Source organism: Penicillium hispanicum, assembly GCF_028827665.1.
Source record: "Penicillium hispanicum strain IBT 35686 chromosome Unknown utg000004l_segment0_segment0, whole genome shotgun sequence".
NCBI lineage: Eukaryota > Fungi > Ascomycota > Eurotiomycetes > Eurotiales > Aspergillaceae > Penicillium > Penicillium hispanicum.
In genome coordinates this window covers 512831-532157 of record NW_026623196.1, presented here as the reverse complement: position 1 = coordinate 532157, position 19327 = coordinate 512831, and the positions used below count along the sequence as shown (strand labels likewise).

The 19327-nt window shown below is 52.6% G+C and overlaps 9 protein-coding genes across 9 annotated transcripts; 5 read left to right on the top strand and 4 right to left on the bottom strand.

The window, feature by feature from the left end:
• Nucleotides 1-250: 250 nt before the first annotated feature.
• On the top strand, nucleotides 251-1637 carry N7459_003944 (NUDIX hydrolase; the record flags this gene model as incomplete). Its single annotated transcript, XM_056943128.1, has 2 exons — nucleotides 251-726; nucleotides 776-1637. 2 exons carry the CDS (start codon nucleotides 251-253, stop codon nucleotides 1635-1637), a joined length of 1338 nt encoding a protein of 445 aa, XP_056800011.1.
• A 236-nt stretch (nucleotides 1638-1873) lies between these two features.
• Nucleotides 1874-2359, top strand: N7459_003943 (uncharacterized protein; the record flags this gene model as incomplete). The annotated part of the gene is made up of 4 exons (XM_056943127.1): nucleotides 1874-1969; nucleotides 2038-2069; nucleotides 2170-2251; nucleotides 2333-2359. 4 exons carry the CDS (start codon nucleotides 1874-1876, stop codon nucleotides 2357-2359), a joined length of 237 nt encoding a protein of 78 aa, XP_056800010.1.
• Nucleotides 2360-2829: 470 nt separating this feature from the next.
• N7459_003942 (uncharacterized protein) lies at nucleotides 2830-4290 on the top strand (the record flags this gene model as incomplete). Its single annotated transcript, XM_056943126.1, has 4 exons — nucleotides 2830-2981; nucleotides 3037-3064; nucleotides 3155-3665; nucleotides 3719-4290. 4 exons carry the CDS (start codon nucleotides 2830-2832, stop codon nucleotides 4288-4290), a joined length of 1263 nt encoding a protein of 420 aa, XP_056800009.1.
• A 393-nt stretch (nucleotides 4291-4683) lies between these two features.
• Nucleotides 4684-6096, top strand: N7459_003941 (putative tetracycline transporter; the record flags this gene model as incomplete). The annotated part of the gene is made up of 2 exons (XM_056943125.1): nucleotides 4684-4752; nucleotides 4807-6096. The coding sequence occupies 2 exons, from the start codon at nucleotides 4684-4686 to the stop codon at nucleotides 6094-6096; spliced, it is 1359 nt and encodes a 452-aa protein (XP_056800008.1).
• Nucleotides 6097-6676: 580 nt separating this feature from the next.
• On the bottom strand, nucleotides 6677-7835 carry N7459_003940 (uncharacterized protein; the record flags this gene model as incomplete). Its single annotated transcript, XM_056943124.1, has 2 exons — nucleotides 6677-7458; nucleotides 7544-7835. 2 exons carry the CDS (start codon nucleotides 7833-7835, stop codon nucleotides 6677-6679), a joined length of 1074 nt encoding a protein of 357 aa, XP_056800007.1.
• A 272-nt stretch (nucleotides 7836-8107) lies between these two features.
• Nucleotides 8108-13265, bottom strand: N7459_003939 (Dihydroxy-acid/6-phosphogluconate dehydratase; the record flags this gene model as incomplete). Its single annotated transcript, XM_056943123.1, has 12 exons — nucleotides 8108-8773; nucleotides 8839-9137; nucleotides 9194-9325; nucleotides 9377-9511; nucleotides 9561-10507; nucleotides 10564-10715; nucleotides 10776-10933; nucleotides 10997-11197; nucleotides 11235-11256; nucleotides 11314-12483; nucleotides 12548-12759; nucleotides 12848-13265. 12 exons carry the CDS (start codon nucleotides 13263-13265, stop codon nucleotides 8108-8110), a joined length of 4512 nt encoding a protein of 1503 aa, XP_056800006.1.
• A 407-nt stretch (nucleotides 13266-13672) lies between these two features.
• yme2 (uncharacterized protein) lies at nucleotides 13673-16213 on the bottom strand (the record flags this gene model as incomplete). Its single annotated transcript, XM_056943122.1, has 3 exons — nucleotides 13673-14235; nucleotides 14291-16033; nucleotides 16090-16213. 3 exons carry the CDS (start codon nucleotides 16211-16213, stop codon nucleotides 13673-13675), a joined length of 2430 nt encoding a protein of 809 aa, XP_056800005.1.
• A 283-nt stretch (nucleotides 16214-16496) lies between these two features.
• Nucleotides 16497-17132, top strand: N7459_003937 (EMI1 family protein; the record flags this gene model as incomplete). The annotated part of the gene is made up of 1 exon (XM_056943121.1): nucleotides 16497-17132. One exon carries the CDS (start codon nucleotides 16497-16499, stop codon nucleotides 17130-17132), a length of 636 nt encoding a protein of 211 aa, XP_056800004.1.
• Nucleotides 17133-17703: 571 nt separating this feature from the next.
• N7459_003936 (uncharacterized protein) lies at nucleotides 17704-18642 on the bottom strand (the record flags this gene model as incomplete). Its single annotated transcript, XM_056943120.1, has 1 exon — nucleotides 17704-18642. One exon carries the CDS (start codon nucleotides 18640-18642, stop codon nucleotides 17704-17706), a length of 939 nt encoding a protein of 312 aa, XP_056800003.1.
• Nucleotides 18643-19327: the final 685 nt, after the last annotated feature.

Here is a 19327-nt window from a genome sequence, read left to right as displayed (position 1 = left end):
TTTTTGACGCCTTTTTCTCTCTTTGCTGTTACGACTTCTATTTTACGACTTCTATCAAACCTTACGCTGAGCCATATGGCAGCCATCGATAAGAGCCAGGACTGTATACACCATATTGGTTGAATTCATCGGAGTGTTCCAAGGTTCTGACCGTCATAATATTATGTAATATGATGTGGGTCAAACTGGAGGGATTGCTGAAACTCATGGCACCCGAGTGTATCTATAGGCACAGCTCGAGTGTCGCCTAATGGAGTCCTTCCAGTCCCCCACCCAGGGGCTGCCACACCACCTCCAAGGCGTCTTGTCTGAGCTGCATCAACAACCCTATCCCCACGTCCCCAATCCGCCCGGCTGCAGGAAACGAGCCTCGGTTGCCCTGATCCTTCGAGTCCGACCGACTTATGACCATTGGCCAGACTCAACATCTATCGGTGACCCGTCATTGCCGGTGGAACAGCGTCTAAAGGGATTCTTTGCCCAACCGTGGGTCCAACATGGGGAGCCGGAGGTTCTGTTTATCAAGCGTGCCTCGCGAGTTGGGGATCGGTGGACCGGCCATGTTGCGCTTCCAGGTGGAAAGCGAGATCCGGAAGATGCAGACGACCGAGCTGCTGCGATTAGGGAAGCGTCCGAGGAAATTGGGCTCAACCTGACAACCGATGACTGCATCTATGTGGGTAACCTCCCCGAGCGAGTGGTCACTACGAGCTGGGGATCGGTCCCGTAAGTTTTCTAATTTCTTTGGCTGACCCCGGCTGCTTGCCTGTACGAGCGCTGATGAGTATTCTTCTAGGTTGATGGTGCTGTGTCCATTTGTCTTCCTTACAATCCGGAGTGAATCCCTACCATTGAAGCTACAGCCCACCGAGGTTGCATCGACGCATTGGATCCCACTCCGGGCACTTCTGTCATCATCTTTTCGCACGGTAGAATACGTGGACATGTCGCAACGGTTTGCGCGCCAAGGCGGACTGCTCACTCGTCTTGCCGTCCGGTCTTTGATGGGCTGGATGCAGTTCTCGGCCATTCGACTCCTCCCATCAGAGTCACAACAGTGCACTTCAATCCCTGGACTCATTCAGACTGATGATAGTGCCAAGCCCTCATTGATAAACCGTTTCAAGACCTGGTGCTTGAGTAGCCAGGCAGATTCTGGCGACACATCTCGTCCGCTCCTGCTCTGGGGCTTAACTCTCGGGATCTTAGCTGATTTCTTGGATATGCTTCCTCCCCACACCACGGTGCAACAATGGAAGTACCCGACCTTTACCCCTCCAGATTTGCGATTGATTGTCAGCCTTCTGACCTATCGTTTACGAAGGAGCAATGCAGAGAAGGTGAAATCGGGTGTACGCCCCAATGATACGGCAGCGGATGGCGAGACCACCGCGTTACCTGTTACCCCAGATGCTGACACGCACGATCCCAACGAAGTTGGAATTGGTGGCCTTGGGGTCGGGCGATACTATGGCTCGACTGAACGGCCAGCAGATGGGACCTCATACGCTGTGGGCATTATGCTGCGTGGATACTACCAGCGATTGCGGCTTGCAATCTATGTGTTCCTCGCCTGGCGCATGGCCTTGGGGTCGGTAGCAGCCATTACTGCCTGGCGATTACTGCGACGGCGGTGATGGAGTCTACGAGGAATGCTTATTGACTAGAGATAAACCGCAGATAGGAGTCGTACCTGGGTACCTGCGGAAGTAAGTACATAGGATGTACCTAGATGGGTAGCCCGGGCATACATACCGAAGCCAGAATGTAATTACATAATCCACATTGGCCCTCCCCACGCGGCGTAAACAATCCCTCTCCGTCATTGCGACTTGAAGTTGCATCTTGTTCGAGTACCATCCGCTCACACACCATGGCAGCAACCCAGAAGCTCTATCCGCGCGGGACTGTGAAGCGAATTGTGAAGGCTCATTCCAACCGAAGCGTGAGCAAGAATGCTGACATTCTGGTGCGTCCCAATCCTCCCAGCACGACTATGGCCACTTGGCTGATGACAGCCTTGCTTGTATACGACAGATCTTCCTCGACTACATGCTATTCATGCAAGAGTACGACTGAAGTCTCCCTCATTCGAGCTCCATTACGCCGGTCGCAGCTTGCGCGCTCCGATTGAGTGGCACTGTGCAGGTACACTAACTTTTCATCCAGATTGATGCGTGAAGCTTCGATCCGATCGCGAAAATCAGGCGAGAAGAATATTTCTGCGAACTCTATCCGAAAGGTCACCGAGGTACGTCTGAGTCTCATCTAAATGTGATGAATTCGCCTTCACTGGAACCATACATCTGACAAGGATTACCCTCTGGTCTAGAACACCCTGCGCAAGTTTCAAGGATGATCGAAGTTTTGGACCTGTCCGATTCCCATCATACGACGAAGGAAGACGATATTAGTGGTCGTGTATTGTTGATGTTGAGCTGGCTCTCTACCTGTACGATGCTCGCGGTTCTCCCGAATTATGGCGTAATGGCGTTGGGCGATTTTATGATACCCAAGAAATTCCCTAACCCAAATATCCAGGCTGTCTTCAAAGTCAACGATCCAGCGCAAACCAATGGTGGGCGCCCTTCTGTAGGCGTAGGCGTAGGCGTAGGAAAGCGTGAGAGCGGCGCGGCTGCACACACCGATCAGGAAAGGGTTCGGGCGACTTCCACCCGCATCGATTCTTCTCTTCCTCCTTCCTTTCCCCCCCATACTCTGGCATCTTGAACTCGAGTGGTTTTGAGGTCTTGAATTCCCGTGGTCTCACCGTGTACAGCACCTCCTCTCCGGATTTAGCTTTCTTAGCTGTGTCACCCACATTCCATCATGGCTCCCGCCTCCGCCACCAACCAGAAACCCAACGATGTCAAGGATAAGAAGCACGCTTCTCGAGCCTCGAGCACCTCTAAGGCTGACGTGGACGGCCCGTCGTCTGAGTCTAATGGCACAGAGCCCGCTTACTTGAAGGAGCTGCAAAAGTTCGTGACACGATCGCATTGTGTCCTGTCCTGGAGCTAACTCGATGCGCTTTAGGAGCCTCCGCAACGCGGCCAAAAAGTTGGTATGTAGCTACTGAACCTTGACATGCTGCCTTCAAGCCCCTGCCAGTCATTTCACTTCACGTTATTGACCTTTCGATGCCTTCGACCAGAACGCCACCGCGAAAATTGACGCCGTCCTCGCCGAAAACCCGGGCAAATCGCTCGAGGATCTTGTGGAGGAGAAGAAGATCAATGCCGACCAAAAAGCCCAGGCACTGAAGAAACCTGCATTACAGGCAAGCGTTGCTCAGATTGAGGAGCAGATTGGCCACTACAGGCAGTTTGCGGCTCAATACGAAGAGCAATTGGCCAAGCAGAAGGCTGAGCTGGAGAAGGCTCACCAAAAAGAATTGGAAGTGGTGCGCGCCAATGCTATTGCTGACGCGACCGAGGCCACTACACGAGTACTGCAGGGTCAATTTCTCAGCGTGAGCAAGTTCCTGTGCGCCGCCGCCAATCTGCGACGCGCTGGTGAAGAGTCACCGGAGAGTCGCGCCTTTGAGAGTGTTCTGTTCCAGGTTTACGGAGGAAGCCAGGAGGCGGTCACTTCTATGGTGAAGCTGGTCGAAGGCGCAGATGAGAAGATAGTCAGCATCGAGGGTGAGACGCTGGAGCTGACTTGTAAGGATTCCCCCTTATCTTCTGCAACTTGGGGATTGCTAATGTCTCTTCAGACGGAGATGTGAAGCAGGGCTCCAAGAAATATGCGCCTGCAGAGGAGGCCACCACCGAAGCTGTTACAGAAACCAACCCAGCGTCGGACCCAACCCTGGTCAATGCTGGCCTAACCGAACTCCAAGATACATCTCTTAGCACCGAGACGACGCAGGCCGCCCCGGAGGCACCCTCCCAGCCGGAACAGGTCCCACCCCCATCCCAGACCATCGTTTCGGATGCGGCGAACCAGGTGGCCGAATCGACGTACGATCCTACTTCCATGACTTCCTCTGCCACTACAGACGATTGGGTTAACGTTCCTCGCGATCCTGCCGAGACTGAGACCGGTTTGGATGCGACTCCCGCAAACCTCGAGAGCTCCGCCGTTGTCGACGGGCCCGAACAAAAGGGACAGTCTGGTGGACGGGGCCGCGGCGGTCGTGGCCGTGGTCGTGGAGAAGGCTTCCGGGGTCGAGGCCGTGGTGACTTCCGGGGTCGTGGGCGTGGCGGTCGTGGTGGGCGTGGGCGTGGGCGTGGTGGAGCAAATGGTTCCCCTGCTACGACGCCCTCGACAAGCAACCAGCCGTAGATGCTATTGGAATCGCGGCTGGGTTCATTTCGGACATGCTATCGCCTTCACTGCCTTGACTTCTTTTGCCGCTGGTCTGGTGTTATGGATCATGAACGCAACGAATTTTCTTTTCCGGAGTGATCTTGTTCCCTGTGAAAAGTATCTCCTATTTATTCTTGTTTCGAGCGTGCATATTCCCGATCAGACTTCATGTCATGTATTCTATCTCTACACTTCGGGCAATGGGGCGATCAGCGGAACTCCGATAGGAACCAATGCAGTAACGTCGCTCGACGGGGCCCACTTGGGCCCCTTCGGTGCTCCATTCTTCTGCACTCCCACCTTGTGTAGTCTCTTTGTAAACTAACTCCCTTCATAACCCTCAGCCCCAATTGGCGCCAGCATAGAATCATGGCGATCGCTGGCGCCCAACGCAAACAGGTCCTCAAGGTGTTGATGATCTCGCTGCTGCTAGACCTGGTGCGATTGTTTATCTCCCATCTCCTCTCTGGCTCATGCACTAACCAGCCCTAGATTTCCTTCACCTTCATCCTGCCCCTCTTCCCTTCGCTGCTCTCCTTCTACCGTGCCCAGGACCCTTCTCCATCCTCCCTCCTGAATCGCATCTTCCACTACCTAAATGCTTACAAGAACTCCTTTGCTCGTCCTATCGACTCGCGCTATGACATCGTCCTTCTCGGCGGTGCCCTCGGCTCGCTCTTCTCCCTCCTGCAGGCATTCGCTGCCCCTGTTATTGGTCATCTGTCGGACCGCCATGGCCGGCGCCGCGCCCTGCTGACATCAATGGTGGGGAACATTTGTAGTGTTGCACTCTGGGTCTCCGCGACGGACTTCCGCACCTTTCTAGCCAGCCGCGTGGTTGGCGGCCTCAGCGAAGCGAACGTGCAGTTAGCCAATGCTATAGTTGCGGATGTCACCGATGAGTCGCGACGGGGTGCGTCAATGGCCCTAGTCGGTGCCTGTTTCAGCGTGGCCTTCACCTTCGGCCCGATGCTGGGCGCTGCTCTGAGCTCGGTGGAAATTGTCGCTGCGAACCCATTCATCACCGCTGCGCTTGTCTCCCTCGCGCTGATCTTTCTGGAGACTACCTACCTTTGGGCCTTTTTGCCGGAGACGCACCCAAGGCTCACGACCCTCCCCCAGGAAGCCGACGCGGGGAATCCGTCAAATGCAAAGACTGCGCCAAAACAGAGATCTGAAACTAGGTCGAGCGAGGCTCCTCGTGTCCATACGAACAACCCCGCTATTCTAAACTTCCTGCATTTCTTCTTCCTCTTGCCCTTCTCTGGCTTGGAATTCTCTCTGCCCTTCTTGACCACAACCTTGTACGCTGGAACTACCACTGCCAGCCCAGCTGCCCTCAATGGCCGTCTGCTGTCATTGATGGGTCTGATTGCATCCCTTCTCCAGGGCACGCTTGTTCGCCGCTTGCCTCCACTCTTCACTGTTCGTGCCGGTGTTGTCGCCTGCGCGCTATCATTCTTTTGTCTCGCACGCGTGTCCTCGGTCTCAGGCCTTTATGCTGCAGGGGCCTTGCTGGCTGTAACAACTGCTACTGTCGTGACTGGTCTGAATAGCCTTGGCAGTTTCGAGGCCCGAGATGCTGACCGCGGTGCTGTGATGGGTCGTCTTCGCGGCTGGGGCCAGGCTGGTCGTGCCGCTGGCCCGATTGTCTTCTCTACATTGTTCTGGTGGGCTGGTCGTGAGGTTGCATACACCGTGGGCGGCACTGCTATGTGTGCCGTTGCCGTGGGTGTCTTCGGCTTGCTAAAGTCACCCTCTGTGCATGCCAAGACTGCATGAGTGAGGCTTTGTATGAATGAAGAGATTACTTGCTTGGGTCGCTGGTCGGTGCCTGGCAGAATGATGCACTGTATTTTGCATTGCAAAGGATCAATGTTTATGATTTTTGAGCATATTGTTGGGCTTTGACGAGAACACATCTCCAATTCTGGTATAGCACTACTGCATATGTATTGCTTACAATGTCTGGTATGGAACTTTGTAGGAAGGATGGCTTCATCAAGGGCCATATTTTTACATAGGGTATCATACAAGATTGGCAGTAGAGTGAAGAGTGGCGATGACAAACTGTGTCTTTGTTTCGGCGATCCTACCGAAGACAATTCCAAGGGAAAGAAGAGTGGAGTCCAAAAGTAAGACTAAGGGCACTACCCTGATAATATGTTGATCCTTTTGTCGCGGAGGATCATGATCCGTCAAAGTCGTGTCAGGACTTGAGAACAGACCTGTATATCCGGAAACATGACCCGCACTCACAGAACTAAATGGGACCTCTGAGTCCCGAAGTTTGAGGTTTTAAACTGGGCCTAGATCCCGTACGCCACAGCCAGTGTTCTTGAGCGCAAAGTCATGAGAAATGTCATGAATGTTTCCGACAATGTTGAGTAGGACTTGAGGGCAGCCCATAGTCCTGACAGGACTCCATTGCGAGTTCAGGATTAGGCGCTGGGTCAAGCGATCCGCGAGCCTTGCCAATCAACCAGTCTGTTAGAGTGACGAACTTGGCTGTACGGTCCCATCCATCCGCCTCGTCCGCATGCTCAATCGTATGCGTCAAGATGCGTCCCTCTTCATCAAAAGAAAAGATGAACAAGCCCGTGAACTGCTCCTCCTTCGAAAGTTTGAAGATAGGTTCTTCGCCACCGAGCAGGACGCTGAGTCCTCGATTTGTGGCCTTTTTTGAGGAGGACAATGATAAGTGACTGTGCTGCTCTGAAATTTCGCCTCCGTCTTTGCCGGTTCCTGCGCTCTGCGGCGATCCCGAACTGTGCTGGACGTGAGAAGCAGACTTGCGCATTTCATGGAATGGTCGACTTTCCGTGCGTGCTTCAGTCTTCCATCGCACGACTAGCCGCTCATCCCCACAGTCGTGTTCGTCTCCGTGTTCCGGGTCTAGGATTGTCCCTGCGCGCACGATCCGCTCACTCAGGATTTGGAGCCTGACGTTTCCGAGGAGCGGGATGCTGCTCCAAGCCACAGGGACCGTCCATAGTGCCGCGCGATATAATGTGCGGCCCTTGACTGTGGGAAGGTGTGGGTGTGTAGAGGGGAAGAGGTGTAGGTTGACACTCGGGGAGAGAATGTCTGGTGGTAGCGTGTTGTACAAGATTGTGGGAAGGAGTGGGGAGAGGGTTCGCAGAGCTGGCAAGACACAGACCGTGTTAGTTGACCCAGCTTGATTGCACTAAAGAGGGAAAATACAATATGAGCTGGACGCAACGCATACTTTTTCCAAGTTTCAACACCCGCTCCTCCGGCGGCTTGTAGTCACTCTCCTTCCGCGGACACCCGCTCAGCCCGTCTACTTCTCTGCGTGGTCGAGTCGGCAAGAAATATGTGGTTGGTAAAGACACTGGAGAAGGCTGGGGCAGGCATGGTTCGTTCAGGATGCCGTGGCGTGGTTGAGCGAGTCGTCGCCGCGGCGAAGATGTGAAGAAGCGGCCGGCCGCAACGGTTGGTGGTCGCAGTTGCACCGCATGCAGGTGACTGGAGCGCGTGTGCAAGGCCAGCTTCGGCATTCTGCCTTGCAATGAGCAGGTCGGGGCCAGGATGTCATGCCATATGGGGAGTTGGAGTTGCGAGATCCGGAGGTACTGCGCTGCCCGGTTTCTCCAGGTGCGCTGAGCCAATCGCAGCGCGCGTGTATACAATGTGTTTATCGCGCAACACTACATAGAAGCGAAGTAGGTTATACACCTTCAATTTGACCTGCAAAAGAAAATCACAATACGACTTGATACACAAACAGAATATGTCCTTGGTATTACCGCTAACACCGATCATCTCGAACTTAAGCTAGTTCGTCGTCATCGTCGCCCATGCCCATCACTTTTCGCTCGGCCAGATCCCGGATCTTGTCCTCGAGCACACCACGTCCGTAGCGCTGTGCTACCTTCGCGGCAGCCTCGATCATTTTACCATTACGATCTGTCATCATAGTCACCAACTCGAGCGCCTTCATACCGCGCTCTTCACCCTCTCTGCACTCGATGGCCAGCATCTGGAGCAGAGTCTTGTCAAGCTCAAGTTCCTTGCGAGCCAGCTCGGCGCGCTGACTAGCTGTTGCATTGGTAGAAGAAAGGAGATCGCGGAAGAGGGACAGAAGGATATTGCCGCGCACAAATGTTTCCTCAAAGCGAGCGCCGTCGTTGCGCTCTGCCGCTGTCTCCTCTGATTCACTGGGATCCCTCACCGGCTTGCTCGAGATGGGCACCTGGAAGTCGAACTCGCTGAGCAGCGGTCGTGGGAAGTATGGATGCTTGTCACCACCCTTGAGAATGATACAGTGGAACTTGTCCTGCGCAACAGCCACAGGCCAGTATGTCTCTTCTTTACGGCCGCCTGCAAGTCGAGCAAGCTGTTTAGTGTCCAGGAGAGGCACCCATCGGGCCTGGCCAGGGGACCGCCAGTGCTGTAGCACCAGCAGCACACCAGTTGAGTCGTAAACGCAAGGGTCCTGCAGATTGGTGAGCATTAGCCTAGCCGAGGTAATTCGTACGGAAGAATGAGCAAAGCACATACTCCTGTGTCAGTAAAGAAAACACTCTGCAGTTGAGTTCCTGTGGGAAGGGCGACTACATCCTCGTTTTGACATATTTCGTCGCGCTTGACGTTCTCAACAGTGTATCGTAATGTGGTATATCGACCATCTGGTCCCACTGGACCATTTCCGATCGTCATGATGTAGTCCCGCCACGCGGCACATGTCACGGCCTGACTCTTCTGCCGATACACCCGATATGGTGTCCCATAAAGCGTATACACACGCACATAGTCCTTGGTCGTCACAGCCACAATGTAAGAATCGCTCAGTGCCAGAGCTAATGATGAGGATCAGCATGCTGGAGAAACAATACGCTGGGATCTAAGAATTTACCTCGAATCCCCTCTCCTTCAGGCAATTGGGTTCGCCAGTCCGCTCGTGCGGTCCAGGTCTCATGAGGTCGATAGAAGATCGTGGCCAGGTTGCCGTCCGAAGGACTGTTGGAGAAAAGCGCGCCGTTCTCATCTGTGACACATTAGTATCAGGTACCCACAGTTCGTTAAGTCCTTAACTCACTAAGGCACGCTTTATCATATTGATAAGGGTCGGTAAAATGAAAGTCACGATGAAGCTCCCGGTCATAGAACTCCACGGTCACGGTGTGGTGTGTCTCCTGGTCAACGGTCCACACGGCTCCGGTCAAGTTCAAGCCTGATTCAGTCAGCGAAAGAAGTGTGATAAAACTGAACGAGGGTCTTACAGAGATAACGCCTACTCCCCGCCCACGGTGTACTACCAGGTTGAATTGGTGGATGAGCTTTGGGCTGCAAGGAACCCGAGAAGACACGCTTGCTATCGGGTCCCTCCAGGTCATCCAGGTGACCGTTAGGCCGCTTGCCATATAAGTTGAGTTCCTCAGCATAGCCGGCCCCATCATCATCGTCGACAAAGTCTGCCATTTCCTCATCTTCGCCCAGAATATCATCCAACGAGTCAGGAGACCCTGCCCTAGCCGCCTTCTTGATGGCTTCTCTGGACCGATCTGCCAAAGTCCGTCCGACATTGTTAGAAATATCGGTCAGTGGGCCAGGAAAAATAGGAGCGGCCTGTAGACTTTTCTGTAGTTGTGATTCGTAGTCCTTGGGGACGAAGTTGTCGTAAATGAACAGCTCTCCATCAGAGGTGGTGAAAGAAAGCGAGTTCTTGGTCGGGTGCCAGGCAAGGTTGATAACATTCCCAAAGTCATAGCGGTGCAAGATCTTTTGAGTCCTTGTTTCCCAGAGAACGATCTGACCATCAGCTCCGGCTGATGCCAACAGCGTTCCATTGGGAGCCCAGCCCAACGCAGTGATATCACCAGTATGTCCATTCGAAAATGTCTTCTCCTTCTTCCACTCAGAAATGGAGTAGACAGAAATATCTCTAGTTGCCTCTGCAACCGCAAATGCTGTTCCATCAGGGTGCCAGACGACCCGAGACGTGGCCTCCGCGTCTGGCTCGAGTCTTCGAATCACTCCATCGAGTTTGCGGGTCAACTCAGGCTCCTCTTCGGCGAGGGAGTATACATAGACAACGCCATCTGTCCCGGAGACAGTCACGTAGCGGCCTTTCGGGTCGAAGTTGACGTGTTTCGCTCCCTTCACTTGTTCACGGAGGTACTTGACCTGCGTCATGTCCTCGATCTTGACGATTTTCACAGTGAGTTCGCTGAAGTGTGATCATCAGCTCCCGGAAATTCTTCATAAAGGCACAAAAACACCTACTCGCTTGCAACTGCGGCCCATTCTCCATCGCGAGACACTGCGATATCTCTCACGGGCAACGCGCAGCGTACCAATAGGTTCCGCATCCTGCCTGACACAATGTCGTACTGCCAGACCGTTCCGTCCTCAGCGCCCATAATAAAAGATTCATTCTATTTGCCATGCTGTCAGCCTCCTCGTCGTACTGTCTTCTTGATGGCGACTCGGCATACCGTGGCCCCAATTCCGAAATGCCCGTCGACACCCTCGTCCACCGTCTTCGGTTCCCCATCTTCGCCGACTGTATAGATTCGAATCGCCGAGTTTGATCCACCGGTGATAACTCGTTTACCGTCAGGAGTATAGGCCAGTACTGTCATGCCCGGTGTGTCTAGGCAGTAGGTTGAGCGTTAGCAGATGAGACTGTATACCGATCATCGCGCTTGGAACATACGGGCAGGCCGGCCCCGAGGGCGAATGGCGTCGGAGCTCATTAGAGCGAGTTGTACAGCGTTAAGTCCGTTGTAGGTTTCGCGATCGTGATTAGAAAATCCGGGGCATCGCTCGACCCCTCTGGCACTCGCAATGTCTGGGTGATCGACTGGACGGGGAGACGCGTCCGCGTCGCGCAAGGGATTTAGCCCGATTGGGAAAGCTAGGGCTCAGGGCAAGGGCCTGCATCTGATGGATACATGGGTTGCAGGCGGTTTCTCTCTTTTCATGAATGCTTGAATGGCTCCCATTTATCGCTTTCCTCTACTCTCATGCTACATAATCCCCCACTAGGAAATCGAAATCCGTTCCCTCGTGTGCTTGATTCACAGATCGCTCATATAAACCCCGGTACCCTCTTCTCCGCTTCCGCTCCTTAGTCGGTCCGTTTTCACTTTCTAGATGCAGCTTCCGTTGAGCAATGCGAGCCTGCAATACTTCCTCGGGCACATCCACATGGATCTTCCGGCTCTCAATATCACAGGTGATCAGGTCACCTGTCTCAATCGCTCCAAACGGAGAGTCCGACACCGCGGCCTCGGGCGAGATATGGAGAACGATAGTGCCTCCCGCCGTGCCTGACATGCGACCGTCAGAGAGCCGTAGCATATCTTTGACACCAGCAGCAGCGAGCTTCTTTGGGATTGGTAACAGTCCTGCCTCTGGCATTCCTGGATTGCCAATCGGTCCGATTCCCTTGAGAACTAACACACTATCCTTCGTGACGCAAAGATCAGGATCGTCAATCCGCCGGGCAAGATCTGCAGAGCCCTCAAAAACTACTGCAGGTCCAGTGTGTGAAAGAAGATGCCGATACTTCGATGCGGATGCTTTGATCACAGCACCGTTCGGGGCTAGGTTGCCTCGAAGAACAGCCAAAGATGAGGAGGGATAGAGAGGGTCCGATAGTGGTCGGATGATCTGCTGCCCAAACGAAGCCCTTCTAGACTGAGATACATCTAGAACTTCGCCTAACGTCTGCCCTGTGATTGTCATTGCGGACAAGTGAAGCAGAGGCCGCAGAACTTGCAGCAATGCTGTCATGCCTCCTGCGTTGTGGAAGTCGTCCATATAATTGTCCCCACTTGGCTTGAGATCAATCAGCAGCGGAGTCTTTTGCCCGATTTCTTCGAATGTCTGTAATGTGATCTCGCCCTGAAGTTGAGGATGCCGGTTGGCAATGGCCAATAGGTGGACGACAGCATTCGTGGATCCCCCGATGGCCTGGAGCACCGTGATAGCATTCAAAAAGGACTCTTTGGTCAGTATAGTCTGGGGCTTGCTCGCTGCTTTCGCGACTGCCACTGCGTTGGCGCCGGTCTCCTCAGCAATTCGCAATCTAGCAGAAGACACGGCCGGTGCAGATGCACCGCGAAGCGGCATCATCCCCAGTGCTGCAGTGACACAAGCCATGGTGCTGGCAGTTCCCATAACACCACATGTCCCGATCTACCATATTCAACGCGTTAGCAAGGGAGTATCCTGTCCGGTTTGCAGTGATAGCAGCGTGTACCGTTGGAGCTAACTCTTCATTGATTGCTGAAATCTCTTCTACATCAATCTCGCCCGCCCTGAATGCAGCCCAATTGTTGCGACAATCTGTACATGCGCCGATCCGCTTGCCCTGATGACTGCCCGGTAGCATTGGGCCTGTAGTGAGAGGCAGGATTGGCTTGTTGGCCGAGATTCCTCCCATCAATTGTGCCGGAATGGTTTTGTCACAGCCTGCAAACGTTCAAGTCAACCCAATAAGTCGACCTCCTTCTCGTCTCTTATTTGTCTTGAGAGACTCATAAGACTGCTGTGTACTCACCTCCGATCATTATGCACGCATCCAATGGCTGGGCCCGGATCATCTCCTCGGTGTCCATGCTCATCAGATTCCGTAGAAACATACTCGTAGGGTGAGAGAAGGATTCATGCACACTGATAGTGGGAAACTCAACAGCTAACCCGCCATTCAGCTGCACACCACGCTTCGCTGCTTCGATGAGCTGCGGTACATTAGCATGACAGGGATTGAAGCCTGAGAACGTGTTGATGATGCCGACGATAGGCCGCGAAAGAGCATCTTCCGAGTATCCCAATGCTTTGATGAATACTTTGCGGAGGAAGAGAGAGAAGTGCGCGTCTCCATAGGAAGTCAAGCCCTGGCGTAGTCCGGAGGTCGAGTGGATCGGAGTGGTGAGGTCGTAGTCCTCATTGGCTTCTACTTCTGGTTTTCCAGGCATATTTGGGTGATGGATGTCAAGTGCTTTTCCAGTTAATACCTTAGTTAGGGAACGCTTTATCCAGATATCTTCGCTTTCGACGGCTTATATATCTCCATTCCCTGAGTGGATGGTGTGATCGGGCCAACTCCGTCCGGATATTATTCCGTGCCACCCCGCGTTTTCAGCGGGTCTCTAGTACTACAAAGCGAGTATACAAAGTGATAATACCAGTTCTAAAGGGGGCTGTAAGCTACTTTCGAAATTCGAGTGGCAAGGATATCCGAATATGTGGCAATGATATTATAACAAGTAGGCTCTTTGCGATTTGTAACTATGCGTCATGGGAGATGACATCAAGTGCCTAAGACCTCACAGCCACCAATCCACCATCTTCTGGCAGACTCTGCTGGCGCAGGAAAGGTGTCTCATTTCTCACTTTGCAGAATCTTTTGCAAAGCCGCACTCTCGCTTTCATACTGGAGGATCTTCGACTGCGAGCTATTCAACTTCCGTAGAAGCCACTCGATTCTCGACGTGAGCTCCCACGGATGTTTTGGAAGCGACCCGAGCAGCTTGAGCTCTTCCTCATACTTTCCAATGCTCTTGTTCTCATTACTCATAAGTTGCCCAAGGACCAAAAGATCGAGACGTCCCTCCAAGGTTTTGTTCTCGATCAGCCGCCGGAATGCGGCTCGGTAGACGGGCTTTCCAGGCTTGACCCAACGCGGGAATCCTTGAACAGACCCGACAGAGATGAGTTCAGCTTGCTCCAAGGCTCGAAGCACAGCCTCACCATTGTCTTTGAACAAGTCGGAGAGGAGGATCTTGTTGTAGAGGACCGCACCGTCCTTGGAATGTCCAAGGGACTTAATGATATGCCAAGCCTGCTCCCGGTTCCATTGAGGCGTAGGCGTGATCGAGTCTGTTCCTAGGATGAAGATCTTCAGAATCTCTGAGGCGGATTGCTCAATGATTCGATCCACGGCAGCTGCAAGATTAATTAGTCAAGGCCTCATGACTGAAGGTTTCCTGGCTGTACAAACCTTGCGGGGTTTCTCCTGCCTCGATTCGGTGTGCCATGAACTCGAGGTCAGTGACCCTACCGCCCAATATCTGAATGCAGCGATCAAGGGTAACAAGATCTGCCTCGTGTCTTTTCTTGGGCTCACTTCCGTTGCTCGTGTCGGCTTCCAAGTGGCTCAGCACGAAACGGCGGCCTACCTCGAGGGAGCAATCACCTAAGGAAATCGTGCGAAATATTTGGTTAGGGAGGGCTTTGCCGAGAGGCTTTGAAAATGACGAATCTGTAGTGAGGAAGATGACATGTGCAATATTGGCTGTGGTCAAGCCAGCGGCCCATTCAGTGAGCTTGTCGAGAACAACGCTATTGTCGGGGTCGTATACAAAATTGTCAATAACAACGACGGGCCTTTTCTCTGGGTGAGCCTCGAGATATTCCTCGTCAGACAGATCGGAGTCTTTATCCTCCTTTCGTCTGCCTTCCAACACGACCCGCTTCATAGCCACTGCCGTATTTTGCCATATCTTGCTCAGCTGAGCGTCCAGGGTTTCGGAGAACCCAGCCTTGGTACCAATCATTCCTTGTGCGGCCAGGTCAATCAGGCTACTGATACTGTTCATCCAGGAAAATATCGGCCGGTAGCCCACCTGGGCAGCTGCTCGAGAGATTTTGGCTGTGTCGCCCCGAGCATCCTGAATCTGCTTGCAGTCGATAACGATCTTGTATCTGTGGTCCTTGAGTGCTTGATCCATGACAAGCTCCCGTTTGCCTGAACCACGCGGCCCATGAAGAACGATGAATGTTTCCGCGGTCTCTGTCAACCAGGCTTGCAGCTGTGAAATGTCTTTCTGACGGTCTTGCCAGATAGCCGTGAGTCCTCGAGGATCCGACTTGCGATTCCCAAAATACATTCGATTCGCCTTGCTTGCCTGCTTGCGGATCCACTGCAGAATAGCATTATCTTCAGAGTGAAGACTAGACTTGATCTTCAGCTTGATGAAGAATGTCCGAATAGGATCAAAGATAATGACTGTAATCGTGGCTACCAAGGCTGCCAAGGCAGGGATCACGATCCTAGGGTGGCTCAGTATCCAGTCCTTGATCATGGACATTCTGATCTTGCGCTCGTAGTTGATTTTGAATCGTGTACCACTCTTCCCACCACCGTCTCCTTCAAAGGCAGCGTATCCGTGCATGCAGTTCCTCGCCATCACCGCGAAGCGGGGTCGGTCAAATCGCAATGTGATATACCTTGGCTCGATCTTGGAATCGGAGGGCTGTCTTTGTATGTCAAGAAGTTTGCCGAATGGACGAAAGAGCGTATACATCGCTTCCTGGGTCATTTCTACCCCCGGGCCCTCGGTGGAGTATGGCAAAAATTCGACTTTCAACAATTGGCTTGGGATGCGATAGAGGTCTTCGATCCATGGTCTTCCGCGCACTAAGTCTGCGCTTGCAGTCTGAAACGGGTCAAACCAGGGTTTTATAGGCTTTCTGCTGAGATGCTCCTGAACTGCAGTTTTGATATCATGGTCATTAACATCAGGCTTGCGAGCAAACTTCACAAAGGCACCTCCCTCCTTGTAACGTGGTACAACCTCTTTGATTTCAAGGTTCAGAGCCTGCGGTAAAGCGCACTTGACAATTTGCAATGGATCTGCTGCTGCCATTCTAGGCTTGTTGACTCGTTTTAATAGCCCCTCTAGAGGTTGTATATGGCTAAGAGGACCTCGCAGGAACCATTGGAGTCGATGGGGGAAGATATCTGATATTGCTTAGCAGGGAATATTAAGCGTGACACGGAGCCCAGTGCCTGCTCACTGTTGATGTACAGGATTCCTTCATTTTCTCCAACCTCGATGTGCCCGGTCTCAATCGAGGATGACGACGTAGCTCGTGCACCGACTGGCGGGTACTGCCCAAGCGGAGCTGGTCTCCACACCATGCCAGAAGGAGGGATATTGGTGCGAGAACGCAGAAATGGGGCCCTCGCCATCAAGGGCACTCTGGCACGCAGTACAGGCCTCATATTAGGAGTCATGCATTTCCAAAGAAACTAAGTTGAGAGACTGACCAGGATTCCACCTCGATTGCTGCGGTTGCATGACGTCGCCGACGATCTTATCGGCAACTATCTACACGTGACTGTCCCGATTATCGTCGGAAAACCGCGTTGTCACTTTCGCAACTACGCCGCAAAGTCAACGCTCCCAATCCTCACTGTGAACATGGGCTGGTGGTGGCAATCAAGTCCGCAAAAGGACAGCACTACTGAAGCTCCATCCATTACACCCCCGGAGCCAGCAATCCAAAATGCACCGCAATCAAAGAACATGACTCCGGATGAACAAGCCGACCTGGAATTTCGCCAGCTCCTGGCTGACCTTCAAGCCGCGGAGGACTCGCCCTCCAAGAAGTTGCAACAGACGTCTCAACAACCCAATGGGTCATCACTTGCACCTAATGCCACCTCTACCGACCAACCTACCTCCTCCATCGCCCCCGAATCCCTCTACGCAGATACCATGTCCTGCCGCACAGCCTTCGACTACGCCTTTTTCTGCCAGTCTTTCGGTGGGCAATTCGTGAATGTCTATCGCTACGGTGAACTTCGGTCGTGCAGTGAGCACTGGGATAATTTCCGGCTGTGCATGAGGACCCGATCGTGGTCGGATGAGCTGCGCAAAAAGGCTATTCGAGCCCACAACCAGAAGAAGGCCATCAAGTACAAGACCGGTCCTAGCAGTGAGGATGTCTGGAATGTTAGACTCGACCCCGCCAAGGACGCTTTTCAGGGCGATTTTGCCGCCCTAGAGGTGGAGATGAAGGCCGAGGAGGAGGCCCAGCAGAAAGCAGCTGCATGATTGCATTGATGCCTATCGTCTTGGATGCTGCGCTGTTTGATTCCATTTTGTCTTATGACGCTGTAAGTATATACCACATGTACGATACTTAGCCTTCTGTGGAGTAGGATAATTTCTCCACTCTGAAAGCCATACCACATCTTGTATGTCTGCTCTCACGCCTACGTAGGTATCTATATTGATTAACTGAGAGTGGAGAGAATAAACCGAAGCTCATTGTTTGCATATCAAAATAACTGGGTCAGTTAGCATTTAGAACTAACAAAGCCAAGTCGCAATCGACTTGGGGATAGGGAGCGACGGCGGGAAGAAGCAGTGAAGAAAGGAACAAAGAAAGAAAAAGACAGCCGTATCCCTTACAACTCACCACAATCATTGAATCAGGTCGAGTCAACAAGTCATATACTCCACCTGCGCCCTCGTCCTGACATCAGAAAGCGCTTTGCACGGAGGAATCCTGACCATTGACCAGCAAAGAGTGAGCAATGCTCTTCCTGTAGAGAATCCTAATAAAAGTTAGCTTCGTAAACAACAAAGAAAGCCGCAAGAGAGACAGGCTGAGTGTTGGCCTTCAGAACTTGTTCTTCTCGCACTGGAGGTTCAAGCTCGCAAAAGGTCGTCGGGGGGTACTGACCATTGCTTTCCTCTCGCCACGAGGGCCAGTACGCTCCCAGGAAATAGACGATTGAGCTACATGAGATGAAAGACGTATCTCCCCATTGATGGGGAGTTTATTCATTCGCTGCGTGAGGGTCTCCATGTCACTGTCGTGGTTAGCGCCCAAAGATGGTGACTCTCTTACTTGATACTGGGATTCTCTCTCGACACTGCTCACAGTCAAGTCCCGTTGTCGTGTCTCCTCGCTGATGCGGCTGAGCCTTGTGGGTGTGCGAACAGAGCCCTGCGAAGAAGTAGACCCCGTAGGGTGGCGGTTAGAGACGCTGTTGGGAGACCGAACAGCACTAGGGCGGCGCTTGCTCTTTGGTGTAGGCGGGCGCTCAGGCTGAGAAGCCACGTACTCCAGCATGGTATTGATGTCGCTCAGTGACTGGTTCATTCTCATTGATTCCTCGATCAAGAGTACATTGTCCAGCTCGTCCTCGTACTCCACACCGTGGACTTCGTGCGAAAAGTCGCGGTCGCGCTCGGCATCTCGCACCATATTCCACATATTATTCTCATACATCGTGTCGTCGATTGGTCGAGAGGCCTTGCGGATTGCTCGACTAGGATGTGGTCGGGCGTTGGTCTTAGCAAGATGTCGCTCTCCTGGCGGCGCATCGAGATCTGTAGCAGTCTCGAACACTCGCCCAAACTTGACTGAAACGTCCCGGCCGTCAAAGCTGGAACTGGATAGACGACGACTCATGTAAGAATCAGTGGATGGGCGACGGTTCAGGATCATCTTACCCTCTGAGGATCGACGACCTTGACTCTTGCCCATGGGAACAGCATTGGAAGGACGACGGTCCCTTGCCGTGTTCTGGGAAAAACTGGGTTGGGAGCTCATTGAGATTAGAGGGAAGGATATCGAGGAATGAGACTGGATAGGATCTTTGATAGATAAAGGATTGAGTTGAATACTCGAGTCGATGACGACTTCAAGAGCGAGAGATTCGAGTTCTTAAATCCCCCCATCGGCTGTGCTTGAATGAAATATAGTCTTTGTCTTGGCTGCACTAAAATTATGAAAGGCAGGGGAAGCGACACAATGGATTAGAAACAATGGCACATATCAACAATGCTGGTCTTTGTCATGAGTATCCTTTCTTTAGCATGTCTTTGTTCCTATGGCTTTGAGCAACTCAAGTATGCCGAGATTCATTCTGATATAGTCACTGTATCTGAGAAACCACCGTGTATTATGAGTCCCCCGTGATATGTTCGACAATTCTTCCTCAATCAAGATGCAAACCGTTGTGAAGGGGATACAATGCATCGTAGCCAATGTCACCATTTGGTGTAATCCGATGAGGAGTTTATGCCAGAAGTGTAGCGAATGGGGCCGCAAATATCGAATTTGAGACGTTGGCGACCTCGGCTCGGCTTCTCTTCTGCTTTCAGAGGCGACTGCCATGATCTATATGCCTTGCGGCGGAGCTAATGATAGTAGTGCGTGGCATGTACACTTCTGTACTTGTCTTTCTACAGCGCTCTTGGCATGTTTCCCTTTCTCTCATCCACATCCATCATAC